Below are 15,446 nucleotides of genomic sequence, written 5' to 3'. Positions count from 1 at the left end.
TTCCTCTCCTTGCCTCACTTCCCTCACTTTTATCACTTGATGCACACTTCTCCTTCTCTCACAGACAGGAAGGGTACAATTGTAACCCAGGATCTAAGGATGGACCCTCAGGGCAAAGCTATCCCCTGGTTATGGGAAAAAAGTAATAAAGTGGATATGAGTGTTAGATCAGCCATGATCCTGTTGAATGGCAGAGTGGAATCAAGATGCTGAATGGCTTATTCCTGTTTTGGTTTTTCTCTGTGAGCGATTTGAAGGCTTTCTGTAAAGAGTGAATTCAAAACCCCTTATTTTGTTCATGACCCTATACGGTATGTTATGTGCATACTGCTTCAGAAGAAACCAGGCCTTTTCCATGTCATGTTTTCTCCTTTGGGCTTGTGATAGGCTGAAACAAAAAAGCAGTTCAGAACTTGTCCTCCTTGCAATGAATGCAACTGGGCCTGATCATCTTTTTTGCTGGGTCTGGAAGCTGTGTTATGAACAGGACAAACTCTCAAACAAACATTTATAAAGATAAATTGTGGATTAAGTAAATATGAAATCTTTTAAGATAACGATACCATCACAACAGCCTGTTACATATAATAACTAAACCAAATGTAATCTTTTCCAAGCCCTCTTGGCTAAATGTGAACATTGTAGTTCACCACCACTGTTCACAATGGCATCAAAGTCTAGTGTCACTCTTTTTCTGTCTCTCTGCAGTGCTGCCCTCTCATCTGAGTAGTTCCAGCATTTTGCATTTTCGTTTCAGATTTTGAGCATCTGTGGTATTTTGTCATGTCTTTACTACTTTACCGTGATCCAATCGAGTGCTGCAACACATATACCAGGCTATGACCATCACAAATAAGAGATGATCCAACCACCGCCTCATGGCATTCAACAGTGTTACCATCACTGAATTTCCAACCATCAATTTCCTGGGGGTTATCATTGACCAGAAACTCAACTGGACTCACCACATAAACACACTGGCTACAAGAGCAGGTCAGAAGCTAGGAAAATTGCAGCAAGTAACTCACCTCCTCACTCTATCATTTACAAGGCGCATGTAATACTCCCCACTTGCCTGGATGAGTGCAGCCTGCTTGATTGGCACCACATCCATAAGCGTCCATTCCCTCCACCATAGACGTTCAGTAGCAGCAGTGTGTACTATCTACAAGATGCACTGCAGAAATTCATCAAAGATCCTCGGACAGCACCTTCCAAATCCACAACCTCTTCCATCTAGAAGGACAAAGACAGCAGATGAATGGGAACACCACCACATTCAAGTTCCCCTCCAAGCCACTCACCATCCTGATTTTGAAGTATATTGCTGTTCCTTCATGGCCACTGGGTAAAAATCCCGGAATTCCCTCTGTAATGGCGTTGTGGGTCAACCCACAACAGGTGGACTGCAACAGTTCAAGAAGGCAGCTCACTACCACCACCTCAAGGGCAACTAGGGACAGGCAATAAATGCTGGCCAGCCAGTGATGCCCATATTGCACAAATGAGTCTTTTGAAAATGCACAAAGGGTGAAGTAGTAAAGAAAAAGAATGTGCAGGGAACAAAAGGCATCTCACCACATTTTATGGGGTGTACAGTAATGTGTATTCTCTCTCTACCTCTTAATTCTAAAACTAAGATTTAATATCCTCATGTGTCATTTTAAAAGAACTGCTTGCAAGTGCATTTATGATCTACACCTCGTTTCCCTTTTATCAATTTTCTCAAAACACAACCTAAAGCTAAAATGACACATTCTTCATAGAGGGAGTCAGTTACCTCAGTTGACTGTGGCTGGTGCAAAGAGCACGGGTTCTATTCCTGTACCAGCCGAGGTCACCATGAGGTTCCTGCTTTCTCAACCTTGCCCCTCGCCTGAGACTTAGTGACTGTAAGATTAAACATGCTGTCAGTTGTGTGTGTCTCATGAATGAGTAGCCCTGTGGATATCTGGGACTATGGCTACTTGACCTATTACATTCATCATCCTTCTAAAAATCTAAGCTGCAGCTGTACCTCTGGTAGATATGGAAAATGCTTTTTCAACTCTCTCATTTTCAGAAGTGAATAAACAATGAATCATTGAAATGCCCATCTCCAAATTTTAACATGAGATTGTCTATCTGAAGGTCTTCATGAGCAATGTTGTATTTCGATCCTTTTCCATGAGGATGATCAATCAACTTTTTAATTGGGTTTACAGATCTGCTACCCCTGTCAAGAGCCATAAAGCTGTATTCTCTGGTTATTGACCCTCTTGTTTTATCTAAGCAATGCCCTCGTTTTTGAGTGGCTGCATTAAATCTACCCTCAACTTGCTTCACTTTCAGGAGAAAAGCCCCAGCTTTTCTTATTTTCCTATTAAACTAAAGTTCTACGTCCCTGGTATCGTAAATGTAGTTGTAAGAAGTTATAATCGATAAAATGTGGAGCTGCAGGAGCACAGCAGGAAGGTCGATGTTTCGGGTCTGAACTCTTCATCAGGTCTAGGGAGGGGGAAGGGAGCTCAGATAAATAGAGGGAGGGGGTGGGTCTGGGAGAAAGTAGGTGGGATAGTGATTGGTGGATGCAAGTAGAGGGTTGTAGAGAAGTTAGTGGGAAGGGTGGGGCAGATAAGTGAGAAGGAAGATGAACAGGTTGTGTCAGGTCATGTCTAGTTATAATGTGAAACTGTAGCAGGACATGTAGTGATGCAGTGTTTTTAATAGACTTGCAGTACATAATGAAGTAAAGACACTCTTTAGTGCATTACTATATCAAACAAAATACAAAGGTAAGTCCCGAGTTCAAATCCTGGAAAGCCATCACCATAGCGCCAAATGTCGGCAAGAATTAAACCTCCCAATAAGTAAAAAGGGGAATCTACTAAATAATTTTAAATATACTCTTGTACTGCTCTCATACTGCTGCATAGGCACACTCTCTTTTAAACGTGGTTTCACAAGACCTTTGATGGTTGGCCAACTCTAGCTTACTTTGGAAAATATGAGGAGATAGTTTCATAGAATCCCTACAGTGTGGAAACAGGCCTTTCGGCCCAACAAGTCCACACCGACACTCAGAGCATCCCACCCAGACACATCCCCCTAATCTACACATCCCTGAACGCTATGGGCAATTCAGCGTGGTTAATCCACCTAACCTGCACACTTTGGATTGTGGGACAAAACCGGAGCACTTGGAGGAAACCCACACAGACACGGGGAGAATGTGCAAACTCCACACAGACAGTCACCCGAGGATGGAATCGAACCCGGGTCCATGGCACTGCGAGGCAGCAGTGCTAACCACTGTGCCGCCCCTATTTTTGAACAGCTTTTTTCTTTCCCTTTTGAGGATACAACCATTAGATTAACTCTTGCTGGACCTACTCTAGTGAATTGCGTATGTGTGGATAAATTCAAGGTTATATGTATCGTGGTGGTTTTAATTCCCAGGAAAAGTTATAAAACACATGGCACCTACCTGCTTGAATTTCTCCTCCAGTCTTTCAGGCAGTTTTCACAGGAGTGACTAAAGCTGTGTCTCCAGATTCAGAATTATCTTGTATTAATTCACTATTTGGTCTTCTATATTGTATTCTCATTGCTAAAGCTGCTGTGCGATTGATACATTTTTCAGCCAATACTGGAGGTTTTTGTTGCATAATCTGCTATTGACTCAGGTATTAAAGCTGAAAAGGTCACTTGTTTTCCTTAAGTAAACTTAAAGACTAGTTAATGACAAACACTTACAAGTAACTAGTTTAGTTACAGTTTGTCATATTTGTAAAAGTACGAGCCCCTTATATAAAGTTGTAGTGGTTTTGTCAACAAGATGCAGAGTTTATTTTCCCTTCACCCTGCCATGAGGTCCTACTCCCTAATGCAGTTGTAGTGGGGTAACTGAGGCCAAATGACTCCCCACTAGGTGCTTGTGGCATAGAGGCATTGTTAAACATCTAAAGCCAAAAGTTCTGTTTGCTCTTCAGTACAACTACTATTTTAATCGTATTAAGAATATTTATTTCTTTAGAAAGCTTCCATTACTCTCCTTATACAAGCAGCTGTAAGATTTCTACAGATAGTTTGCCGCTCTTGTTCTCCTAGTGTGGATATGTGTTGAGCCATAGGATCTGAAAGGAAGGGAAGCCCACTAGATTGTTTTTCTGCCTGGTAGGTGCATTAATGGGGGCAAGCCCTAAGTTGCAATGTGTGCTCCATGGGGTGATGCTCAGTTTCGTGGGTTGCTTTGATAGCATCTTCCAAGCTTGCAACCTCTGCTACCTAGAAGGATTAGGTTAACAGACTGATTTAGCACACCACGTCCTGCAGTATCACCTCCAAATTAATCAGCATCCTGTCTTGGAACCATAATGGCTGTTCCTTCAATGTTACGGGGTTTAAATCCTTGAATACATAAAACATATTCAATGCTGTTCGGAGGGGTGGAGTGGACTCAATGGGCCGAATGGTCTGCTTCCACAGTGGAGGGATTCTATGAACAGGGATTCTTCTATTCTAGAAGTAGGTGTAGCTGCACCACATAGCAGTATTTCAAGGAGGTTGTTCACCTCTATCGAAGGTACCAAAGGATGGGCAATAAATGAAGACATGACAGGAAATGCTCCTGACCCATGAATAAAGCAAGGCAAACATCGACCTCTTAAAGGAGCAGTAGAAAGATGAGATGTGGCATTGCCCTTGGCTGAGATTTATATATTTCCTTTCAAGGTGGTCACTTGCTTTCCATTAGTTTGTGGATAAACTTGTCTTTTAATGAGCATTTAATTGCCTAATGATTAACTGCTGTTAAATGACTGCATAGATTAATCTTCAATACATTATAATGCTGATATATTAACACCCAATTTTATTTCCTTAGTTGATGCTGGACACAGAGCAGTGATATTTGATCGATTTCGTGGTGTTCAAGATGCTGTTAGCGGAGAAGGCACACACTTCCTAATTCCATGGGTACAGAGACCAATCATCTTTGACTGCCGATCACGACCACGAAATGTTCCAGTCATTACAGGTAGCAAAGGTGAGTTTAAAAAAAGTGATTTGGTGTCCATGTAATAAAGGTAAAACTGCCATAGTCCACGAATAAACTTGAAAATGCTGTCTCCTAAGGAAAGTTGCTTGCTTTTATGCATTTTAGTGAAGTGCCCACGGAAACTTTGCATAAACATCAGATGCTCAATTTCGTTGTTTTACAGATCTACAGAATGTAAACATCACTCTGCGTATCCTATTCAGACCAGTGACAGACCAACTACCTAGGATTTACACCACCATTGGTGAAGATTACGATGAGAGAGTACTGCCATCTATCACAACAGAAATCCTGAAGTCTGTCGTTGTAAGTCGCATGCAGTTCTGTAGGAGAGGATTCGGGATAAATACTAGAACTAAAAATATTTTTACGTTTTCTACATTGGCCAGCACTTGTCTGGTTTCATCTATGTGTATTTTCCAACACTAATCAAATGCATCTGGCCTGCCTTGCAACAGTTTTTCTGCTTTTTACTTCACTATTTACTTGCAGTTTACTAAGGATTAAACTTGGGAGAAGGTTTTATGGAGAAGAGGATAGCCAGTTGTTGATATTTGTGTGTAATATCCTATGGAGCATTTGTAATCCATTTTATGGGTTGGAGCTTAAGGCTCATTTATGCTAAAATAGAATTATCATTAAAATAGCTTATATCTAATGCATTTGTACTTTCATGACTTGGGTTCTGTTTCTTCAAGTAGAATTTTCTGACCCATTGATTTGTATGTCAGTACAGGATAAATCGGGCATGAACGTGAACTGCGCAAGTGTAGAATTTTATTTTCTTTGGTAATGCTCTCACCTTGAATGTTAACATTTAGCCTGGGTTTCCCTAAAATTTAAATTTAACTTTTTGAAAAAGCAAGGTACAAAGATCCTCCCAATGCAATAGATGGTACACCCACACGAGCACCACTAAAATCTGCAAGTTTCCTTCCCAAGCCACTTGCCATCCTGTCTTGGAAATATACCTTTGTTCTGTCAGTATTACCAGGTCACAATTGTGGAACTCCCTAACAGCATTGTGGGTGTACCTAGACCAAAATGACTACGGTTAAAAGAAACAGCTCATCATCACTTTCTCAAGAGTAACTAGGGATGGGCAATAATTGCTGGCCCAACCAGCAAAGGCCACATTCACTGAATTAAAAGAAAACTCTTAACTTGTCTGTGAAACACCAGGTTATGTTATCTGCTGCACTGCAATATTTTATATCTGTAAACAAACAGCTTCTTGAAGTGTAGGAATAATTCTTGACCACCTAAACAAAGTTTACATCTATGTGTCTTGAATGTGCATATGCCTTTTCACTTTCAATTGTCATATTTCAAAATGGTGTTATCATAATTCATCACTAATTGCCCTGTTTCTGCCTGGATTTGCCTTAAACTTAAATCCAATGTAAAGATTTCACACTGTCAAAAAACAGTTGTGTTAACTTGAAATATAAATTACAGTGCTTTTATCTGATCCTTCTCGTGAAGGATTTGACTTGTTAATTAAGAATTGGAAATTTTCTAGGCCCGATTTGATGCTGGTGAACTGATCACACAGAGAGAGCTCGTGTCCAGACAGGTTAGTGAGGATCTGACTGAGAGAGCTTCCACTTTTGGACTTATCCTGGATGATGTGTCGCTGGTAATGACATTCAAATTTCTACTTTTTCTTTGCTGCCTTTGTTTGTAGTAAAATGCTTTATTCTCGAATGCAGCTTTAAAAAAGTGTCAGGTTTCTTTAGGAGGAAATTTTGTGTAACTCTTGATCATATAAAACAATGATTCCCTACGGAATTTGTTAGACAAATACTGCAGTATGTTATATGCTGTAAACACCAATAAACAGCAAATAAAATAAGTGGCCAGATAATCTAGTTTCAGTGACATTAGCTGAGGTGAAAAATATTGCAAGACATCCCTGTTTGATGCCAGTAGACCTTTAACTTCTAACTGAAATGGACAAACAGCAGCTTCCATTTAATGTCTCATCTGAAAGATGTTAGAATCCAAAGATGCCATGGTAAAGTGTCTACAGTAGAAGTCTGCAGTGCAGAAGGGGTTTATTCATCTTATGGTTTGTTGCTGTGTTAAAGCAGTCCCAAAACTCATTCCATCACATGTTCTCTTCACATTTTTGTCTTCCTCTATTTAAAATGTTTATCCAATTTTCCTTAAGAATATTAAAAATGGTTTCTTCCATTGCTGTTCCCTAAAATGATGTATTCCATAGTCCTACAGCCTTTACAAAAGACATTTTTGATGGCCTGTTTTTTTTTCATCTGTGTTATTAACAATTTTTAATTGTGAACTCATTATTCCTGAATCCCAATCAGCAGAGCAGATCTTCCTGCTCACTTCCAATCAGATTGGCCTCATCTGAATTCTAATGACTAGTTTATTAACTTACAAAAGCATAATCTTGAACTGAGCAAAATGCATGTGGAAAAAGGACTTTAAAGAAAAAAGGCAATACCAGGACTTCATTAGTTTCAAAATGATTTCACAGTGAGTTGTAAGCTATGGATTACTTCAGAAAGTGCAGCCTGACAAATTAATGAACAACAGAAGTCAAGTTAATTAAAGGTATGCGAACTATATGGATATGGCTATGGAACTTTCAGTGTACATGAAGTATGTATTTAACACTGCCCCTTTTCCCACTGTTTTGCTTTATGGTTGAGTTTTCAGCGCTGGAAATCGCATTGAGTAAATCAATTTAATGTTGTTTACTGCAGTACGTTACTTGACCTAATTGGCACCATTTTAGCATAACCTCGATCATTCACACTTGATGTCTCTCCCATGCTGCACTGCTGCCCCAGGTCTTTACTGGTGGACCTCAACCTCATGGCCACAGACTGCCTGCCAGACCTGCTGTCTGCCCCAGCCACACTGGCTGTCACCACAAAACATCCCCCACCCCCGAGAGCCTGTGCATGCCACCACTGCCCTTAGGACCCACCCAGGCATGAAAGAGCCAACCTGCGGAGCACTAGCCAACTGCAAGCTTGGTCTTCACCGCCCCGTCCCCTCCCAAACCAATGCGGCAGCTGAAATGATGAGGCCCCTGCAACCTACAGGTAGTGAAAAACACATGAGTCACAATCTCCCTCTGGATCATTAGCAGCCCATGAGCCCAAACACAATCGTCCCTCTGGTATGGAGAAGAAGGAGAAAGGCCAAGGCCCTATCACAACCGTCTGAGCAGTGGCTGCAAGTGGTTGCTGTAAGTAGCAGCCAGGAACAAGCAGTGGCCCCTGCAGGCCGCCCAGCATGGCACAGACCCTGGAGAGACCCCTGCATCCTCCCCGCAATTCCACTTTGAGGGTCCACTGTAGGAGGTATTGTATATAGAATGTTATATTTCTCTGTCCTGATTTTGTTTATTTTATTTCAACTGTTATTTCATCCGCCATTGTGGAATTTAACCATTTAAAGTAGCAATAGTACTGTTTCTAACTTTAAAGATAAAATATTTTAATATTTAAAGAAAAGTTCTGCTAAAAGAAGCCTCGTGGAACCTGACTCCAGTTTTAAAATTGATTTCTATGGAAGTCACTATTTCACTTAAAGGTGTGATTTTTCAGAAACTCTGACTTCTAAGTGAAGACATTCTGTAAGTGTTTGTGCAGGTTGTTCCTCAGTAAACTGAAGTCCACAGAATAACACTTTATCCGAACCTGTGAATACAGGCTCAGTCTCAGCAAGCACAGAACAATCAATCACCCAGTGGGGTTGTAAGAGAATTTCGCTGTGGTCATTTCCCATATCATCACAATTGCAAATCTGATTTAAAAATGATTTAGCAATAATTTAGTTTAGGAAAACTAACATTTAAAAAAAAATTGGACAACTCATCCACATTTAATGGAAAAGCTCAGCAGGTCTGACAGGATCTGTGAAGAGAAATCAGAGTTAACGTTTCAGGCCCAGCAACCCTTCCTGAGACCCTTCCCCAGTTCTGAGGAAGGGTCACTGGACCCGAAATGTTCACTCTGATTTCTCTTCACAGATGCCAGACCTGTTGAGCTTTTCCGGAAACTTCTGTTTTTGTTTCAGATTTACAGTATCCGTAGTTCTTTCGGTTTTCATCCACATCTAATGTTGGGATATATATGGTGATGCACAGTGATTACCCATGGACAGTAATTCTCCTAAAATTAGTGGGATATGAGTGTGAATAATACAATAGACTTGATTCTGGGAGAACTGGTGGAAGTTAAATCTGAATGTTTGAATCACTGTGTAGATTTTGATTTAACTATTATAGTTTATGTCGCATTAAGAGCTGAAGGGAGAAATTTGTCAGGGCTGATCTTATAATAGTGCATTTCCTAACTTTAGGATCTGATTATAAAAAAGCTGGAAAATAATTTATCTATAATGTTTCCCATGTGCCTTTCCCTGTTTCTCAAGCTCTTCAGTTACAGATCTCATTGCCAAAAGGGATCAATCTGAAAGTAAGTTAGGTTCTGTCAGAGGCTTTGTGCGTACGCAAAACTGTCTGCTGCAGTGAATTTAACAAAACGAGCATCTAGTTACCATTTGAGACAGTGAACTTGCAAAATCTGCAAGAATTTATCGACTTCAAATTGCAGTATGGGAAATGGAGGAAACAAATCCTGCTTCCCTGCTCATTGATCAACGACTTAAGTTACACCAGTCATGTATTTTAGACTGTAATGTCCCAGCCCTTGGGTGTGTATTTGAGTAGCCGGATGTATTTTTGATTATTCACTTAGTATCACTCATCTTGAAATGTATCTTTTTGTTTCAGACACATTTGACCTTTGGCAAAGAGTTCACGGAAGCTGTAGAGCTCAAGCAAGTTGCACAACAGGAAGCTGAGCGGGCCAGATTTATTGTCGAAAAGGTTAGTTTAATTGCAGTAGGTTATATACTTGAGTGCTAGGCAAGAAAGATACGTCAATTTATGACCTGATTGTTTTTCTAGAATTTTAAACATTTAGTATTTAAGCAGCGTGTAGAGAATGACCAATATCACTGAAATGTTAAAGTGCAAAAGGTGGGCCATTTGGTCCATAGTGTCTGTACCAGTGTACTGAGCATTTTAATTTAGTGCCAATCTGCCTTTTCCTGCATGTTGTTTCTAAGTAAATAACCACCCTTTGCCCTCTTGAATGTTTTGATTGAACCTGCTCCCACCATCATACTTCCAGAAATTGCATTCTGGACTGTCACCAATCGCTGTATGAAAATGTGTTTTCTCACCTCACATTTGCAAAACATTTAAAACTTTCCCTCCAGTTCTCAATCCTTTTATGTCTGGGAATATTTTCTCCCTATCTACTCTGTCCACACACCCCAGGATTTTGTAACCTTCTATCAAATCTCCTTTTAGCTTTCTCTCCAAGGAAAATAATCCTGAAACTATTCTCCAATCCTTCCTATAATGTGGTGCCCAGAACTGAATACAGTACTCCAACTGAAGTCTAATCAGTATCCGAGATATATTCTTCATAACCTTCCTGGTCTTGGACTCTATTTTCTTGTTAATGAAACCTAGAATATTGTATGCTTTATTAAGTGCTTTCTATTGTTCCTGCCACCCTTAATGCCTTATGTACAAATACACCTGGATATCTCTGCTTCTGCATATACTTTGGAATAGTGCCTTTTTTAAACCGTCTCTCAGTGTTCTTTGTTTCAAAGTGTAGCACCTCACACTTCTCCCTTTGAATTTCATCTGCAACTTGTCTACCCATTCCACCAACCTGTCAATGGCCCTTCTAAGTTCTATACTACCTTGCTCGTTTTTAAATTCTCCCAAGTTGTATAGTCTGCAAATTTTGAAATTGTCTCATGCACACCAGGATTTAATCATTTTATATGTATAAATCAGGAAAAACGAGTGTTCCAATACCAGTCCCTGAGGAACTCCACCATAAACCAGTTTAGCAATCATGTTCCTACTGTCCTTTTAACTCACATCAACTATTAGTTTCCTTATGAATCTGTGGCACTGTATTGAATAATTGTTTCAGAAGGTTTCCCCACCCACTTGTGCAAAAAGTGTAATGTTTGCCATTCTCCAGTCTCGTGGTACCACAGTCACGACCCACCCCACCCCCAGTTTGTTTGTGGATTTTTTCTACAATTAATTGATTGTGTGGGGAATCACCTGACTTTGTAGCATTGCATAGAAATGAGGTGAACACCTTTAAATTGATTCTGTAATTATCGCAAATCCCAGAGTACTTAGACCGAGTTAACTTTTGACGCGCAGTCTCTGTATTTGGGATCTAATCTTTGGAAACCAAATCATCTCACACAGCAAATGTTACTGAAAATTATTTAACCTATTTTGCTGCTGCTGGTTAAGGAATGAAAACATTATGCAAAAACTCAAGTAGCTCTCTGGTCCTCTCAGGATAATGGTTGATTGTTTTTAAAACAACCACCTGTACAAGTGCCTGGGGCATTGCTTTGACAGTTGAGCCCCTTCCAAAAGGCAGGAGTGAAAAATTTGACTGGAATATGTCACTGTTAATAGTGGCCCCTTGGAAATGTTGTGTTAAGTTGCCTTTGTGGAAGCACTACCAGTACATAGAGGTCGAGGAATGGATGAAGAAAATCCTGACAGTGCACAGGGAGCAGAGAGCAGTTAAGAAGTGTTTAAGACTTCATTAGAGATGAGCTTTGTCAGAAAGGTGAACAAAACAGGCAAATTCCAGACTACAGCGCTGTGATTGAAGACAAAGGTGCCTCTAGTAGAGGAGACACCATGGATGAGTAATGAATACACAAGTTAGAATGAAAAATACCATGGAGGGATTTGTGAGTGAAAATGATTTTTGACACCATGAGGATGGTGCTTGGGAATTATTGGAGTGGTTAGCCTAAGGATTTAGTTTACAACATAGAAAAGAGGAAAGCTACATCAATTGTAATAGGTAGTTTATGGAGCTTTGAAGCTAAGCTGGATGTCAGACGCAACACTGAGCTTGTACATTTTCTAGTTCACATTTCAGCAAGTGACCGGCAATGTGAATTGAAGACTGTGTGCTTCAAAATTTTTTTGTGGGAACTGAACGGAATTAGTTTTGATATTATCGTTGCAAAATGGAAGCAAGTAATTAATTGAGCTTTTGTCCACGAATGAATATTCTAAGGCACCCTTATTAGACATTATTAAACATTCTGGCCCTGGTATCAATGGTACACAATAACCTAGATAATATTTCACAATGTGATGTTTTTTTATTAAACAATTGTTCAGCAATATGTACTCTCAAAGACACTGGATGCTGAGAATTCCTTTGAGCCAAGACCAGTTTCAGGTGGTCAGTCCATCAACAGATCTCCCAGTGTATCTTTGGAGCAACCAACCAAACAGCTCTGCTTGTTGTAGCCATGAGTTGTTTTGAAGGTCTGTCTTTATATCTTTTCATTATACAGCAGTGTGCCATATAAGGTAATACCTGTTAATACTTGCCCATTTAATTGCTTTTTAATGACATCGCTGCTCTGCTCGAAGCTATTGCCAGAGACATTTTTTTTCAAGCTCCCTTTCAAGACTATTTGAAAAAGATACAGGCCGCTTTCTGGAGTGTTTCTTTTTCTAACACTATCAGTTTCCAGTGCTGGAGCGCAGGAGGCACTTTATAATCGCAAACAATGTTCCCTCACAGCTCCAGCACCATGTAAAAATTTCTTTGCAGAGTTTAGAAAATATCTTGAACAAATTTTCCATCCTGCCTCCTTGTTCTCATACCACAATGCAATTCTTCAGTCAGGGTGCCTGTTTCTCCATGAATTCCACCGCCTTGAGACAAACTCAGCACATAGCAATTGTTCCATGACCTGTTTACATTCATTGATATAAAACAACAGAGCAATAGCATGATTCAGAGTGATTAATATAATACAGGAAAGGGGAAGGCAGCCGCGTAACAGTAATGCCAGGCTAATAATTCAGAACCTCATGCGGTGGAAGTACTCTGGATTTCCTCTTAATTACAGTAGCAACGTAAGAGTGCTCACCTCATTTCTGTTCAATGCTGTACAGTCAGCTGATTGTCCACAAATCAATTAATTGTAGAACAAATCCACCAATAAATCAGAGGGAGTGATTGTGGTGCCAGAGGACTGGAGAATTGAATCCTTTATAACCTTTTATTTTGAATAAGGGGATAATAATAAGCCCAGCAATTACAGATCGATCAGTTTAACTTTGGGGAAATTTGTGGAAACAATTATTTGATATAGTGCCACACAGACTTATGAAGCAAATCATAGGTTATGGAATACAGAGCCAGTAGCAATGTGATTAGCATTATAGCAACTTCAATCCCATTTACTTCTAACTGGTAAGGCGCAGCTGCAGTGTTGTTTTGGATTTGGAATTGCTTTGAAAATTGAATTTTTATTACACATGTACAAATGCCAATATGCCCTGAAATTCTTTACACCTCAAAAGTACAATGGCAATTCAGAATCCTAAATATTGTCCCCTTGTCTTCTCAACCCTATCCCACTTGTTCTTGAAAACAGTAACTTGTGCTGTAGATTGGTGAGCAAAAGCAGGGAAGTGAGTTCAGGCTCACAGCACTGACTGAATATTCACAGTTCAGAATGTTAACAGATGTGTTTACTAAAATGAAAATATTGATACATTTCTTTTTAAATTATACTTTATTATACCAAAAATGATAAAGAGCAATGGGTTAATCTACAAGAATAACTGTAGCAATGTCTTAAGTAGTATCCTCAAACATTGCTGCAGCCCTTTGGTAGATAGGAGGGGAGTCACTTTTCTGCAACTTTTTTCCAATCTATTTTAAATGGTAATGGCAATATTTTAATGGCAAGACTAGCACTTAACAATTGTCTACTATTTTACATGAGAAATATGCCTACTCGTACTGTAAATTCTACGTAATTAACACCACACTTGCATCTGGTTCACTAGGCTGAGCAACAGAAAAAGGCAGCAGTGATTTCTGCCGAAGGAGACTCCAAAGCTGCAGAACTGATAGCTAACTCTTTATCAAAAGTTGGCGACGGCTTGATTGAACTAAGGCGGCTTGAAGCAGCAGAAGACATTGCCTTCCAACTCTCAAGATCCCGCAATGTAACCTATTTACCTTCTGGGCAATCAACACTACTCCAGCTACCCCCACATTAACAGAGAACTTTGTCATATTGTATTGTGTCCAAGATGGCTAAATCTTTTTCTATATACTTAATGTCCATTCTCTCAATATAACCTTGCGTACAGAAAATTCCATTGACAGATGAGGATTAGAAAGAATGATGATAAGAAATATTGATCAATAATTGGTTCTAAATTTGATTTTTCTTTCCATTGTCTTTACTGTGTGCTGCATTTGGCTTTTTGCCAATTGTGAATGATGTCGTTTACACTGTCGTCTGCAGTAATTCTCTTTGATAAAAATAGAATTTGTTGGCTGGCAAAAGGCCACAAAAAGCAGAGGATGACAAAATTAATTTTTTAAATAAATAAATTACTGAAAGCTTCTGCATTTCATCTGAATGTGGAGCAGATTGTTACTCAAACTCTGCAATTTACAGTATGTAGTAAAAGGACATGCATTTTGTGATTAAAGCATAATGTAGTACTGGAGATTTGGGATTAAAATCAGTGGAAGTGTGACTAATGACTGCTGTTTCAATACAAAACTGCAGAATGCTCCAGAACCTTTATTATGTTTCAGTATCCATTCTGTACTTTGCATAGTCAGTGTGTAAAGGTATCTTTAATGATTTGTAATGGATACACAAGAAATTTAATTTCTTTTTAACTCAAAATAAATGCACTGGTACCACTGATATTTTGTATTGTAGTCATTCATTTTGAACTGCAGTTCTATTTTGTTACATGCAGACTTCCCTCGATGGCGTGGTGCTCTTATGCAATATGTAGAGCACTATGGTAAAGTATGTTTAGTTCTATTTTCATTACACTCAATATTTCTTTCATGATGGGTGAGTAAGTGTTCATTCGTTATTCCCCACATGAAGGAACCAGAAAGCATCCGTAGGGTACGCGTGTGAACGTCCTTGGAGCTGATTTGAGATAGTTTCGTTGAAGACCTGAAGGGTTCATCAGTGAACTGCAAGCACAGACCAAGGGGCTTGGTGGTGTGTGGCTGTCAATCCTTTGACCATCAGTTGTTGTTTCTCCCTATCTACTACGTCCTGACAACTTATGGTTTTGAACACTTCTATGAAATCTCTTAATCTTCTCCAAGAAGGCTACTTGAACTATTTCTTTACCTCTAGAGTCATTCTTATGATTTTTTTTTTCTGCATGCTGTTTAATGCCTTCACATTCTTCCTAAAATTGAGGACAATTCTCCAGTTAAGATAGACAGTTTAAAAAAACAATGGTTCTATCATAACCTCCTTGTTTTTGTACTCTGCTTGT

General features: G+C 39.5%; 1 protein-coding gene across 1 annotated transcript in view; it reads left to right on the top strand.

Annotated features, from left to right (window-relative positions):
* LOC109926901 (prohibitin 1) overlaps window positions 1-14,848 on the top strand; it is a 31,242-nt gene extending 16,394 nt beyond the window's left edge. Inside the window, exons 2-6 of the mRNA XM_048614399.1 lie at window positions 4,865-5,026; window positions 5,202-5,344; window positions 6,561-6,677; window positions 9,813-9,908; window positions 13,968-14,848. Of these exons, the coding sequence (XP_048470356.1) occupies window positions 4,865-5,026; window positions 5,202-5,344; window positions 6,561-6,677; window positions 9,813-9,908; window positions 13,968-14,183 (734 nt within the window). The 3' untranslated portion in view covers window positions 14,184-14,848. The remainder of the gene's footprint in view (window positions 1-4,864; window positions 5,027-5,201; window positions 5,345-6,560; window positions 6,678-9,812; window positions 9,909-13,967) is intronic.
* The last annotated feature ends 598 nt before the right edge of the window (window positions 14,849-15,446 follow it).

The sequence above is a fragment of the Rhincodon typus genome, chromosome 30, assembly GCF_021869965.1.
Source record: "Rhincodon typus isolate 14 chromosome 30, sRhiTyp1.1, whole genome shotgun sequence".
Classification (NCBI taxonomy): Eukaryota; Metazoa; Chordata; class Chondrichthyes; order Orectolobiformes; family Rhincodontidae; genus Rhincodon; species Rhincodon typus.
The sequence above is the reverse complement of the archived record's forward strand: the minus strand, read 5'-3'. Positions and strand labels throughout refer to the sequence as shown.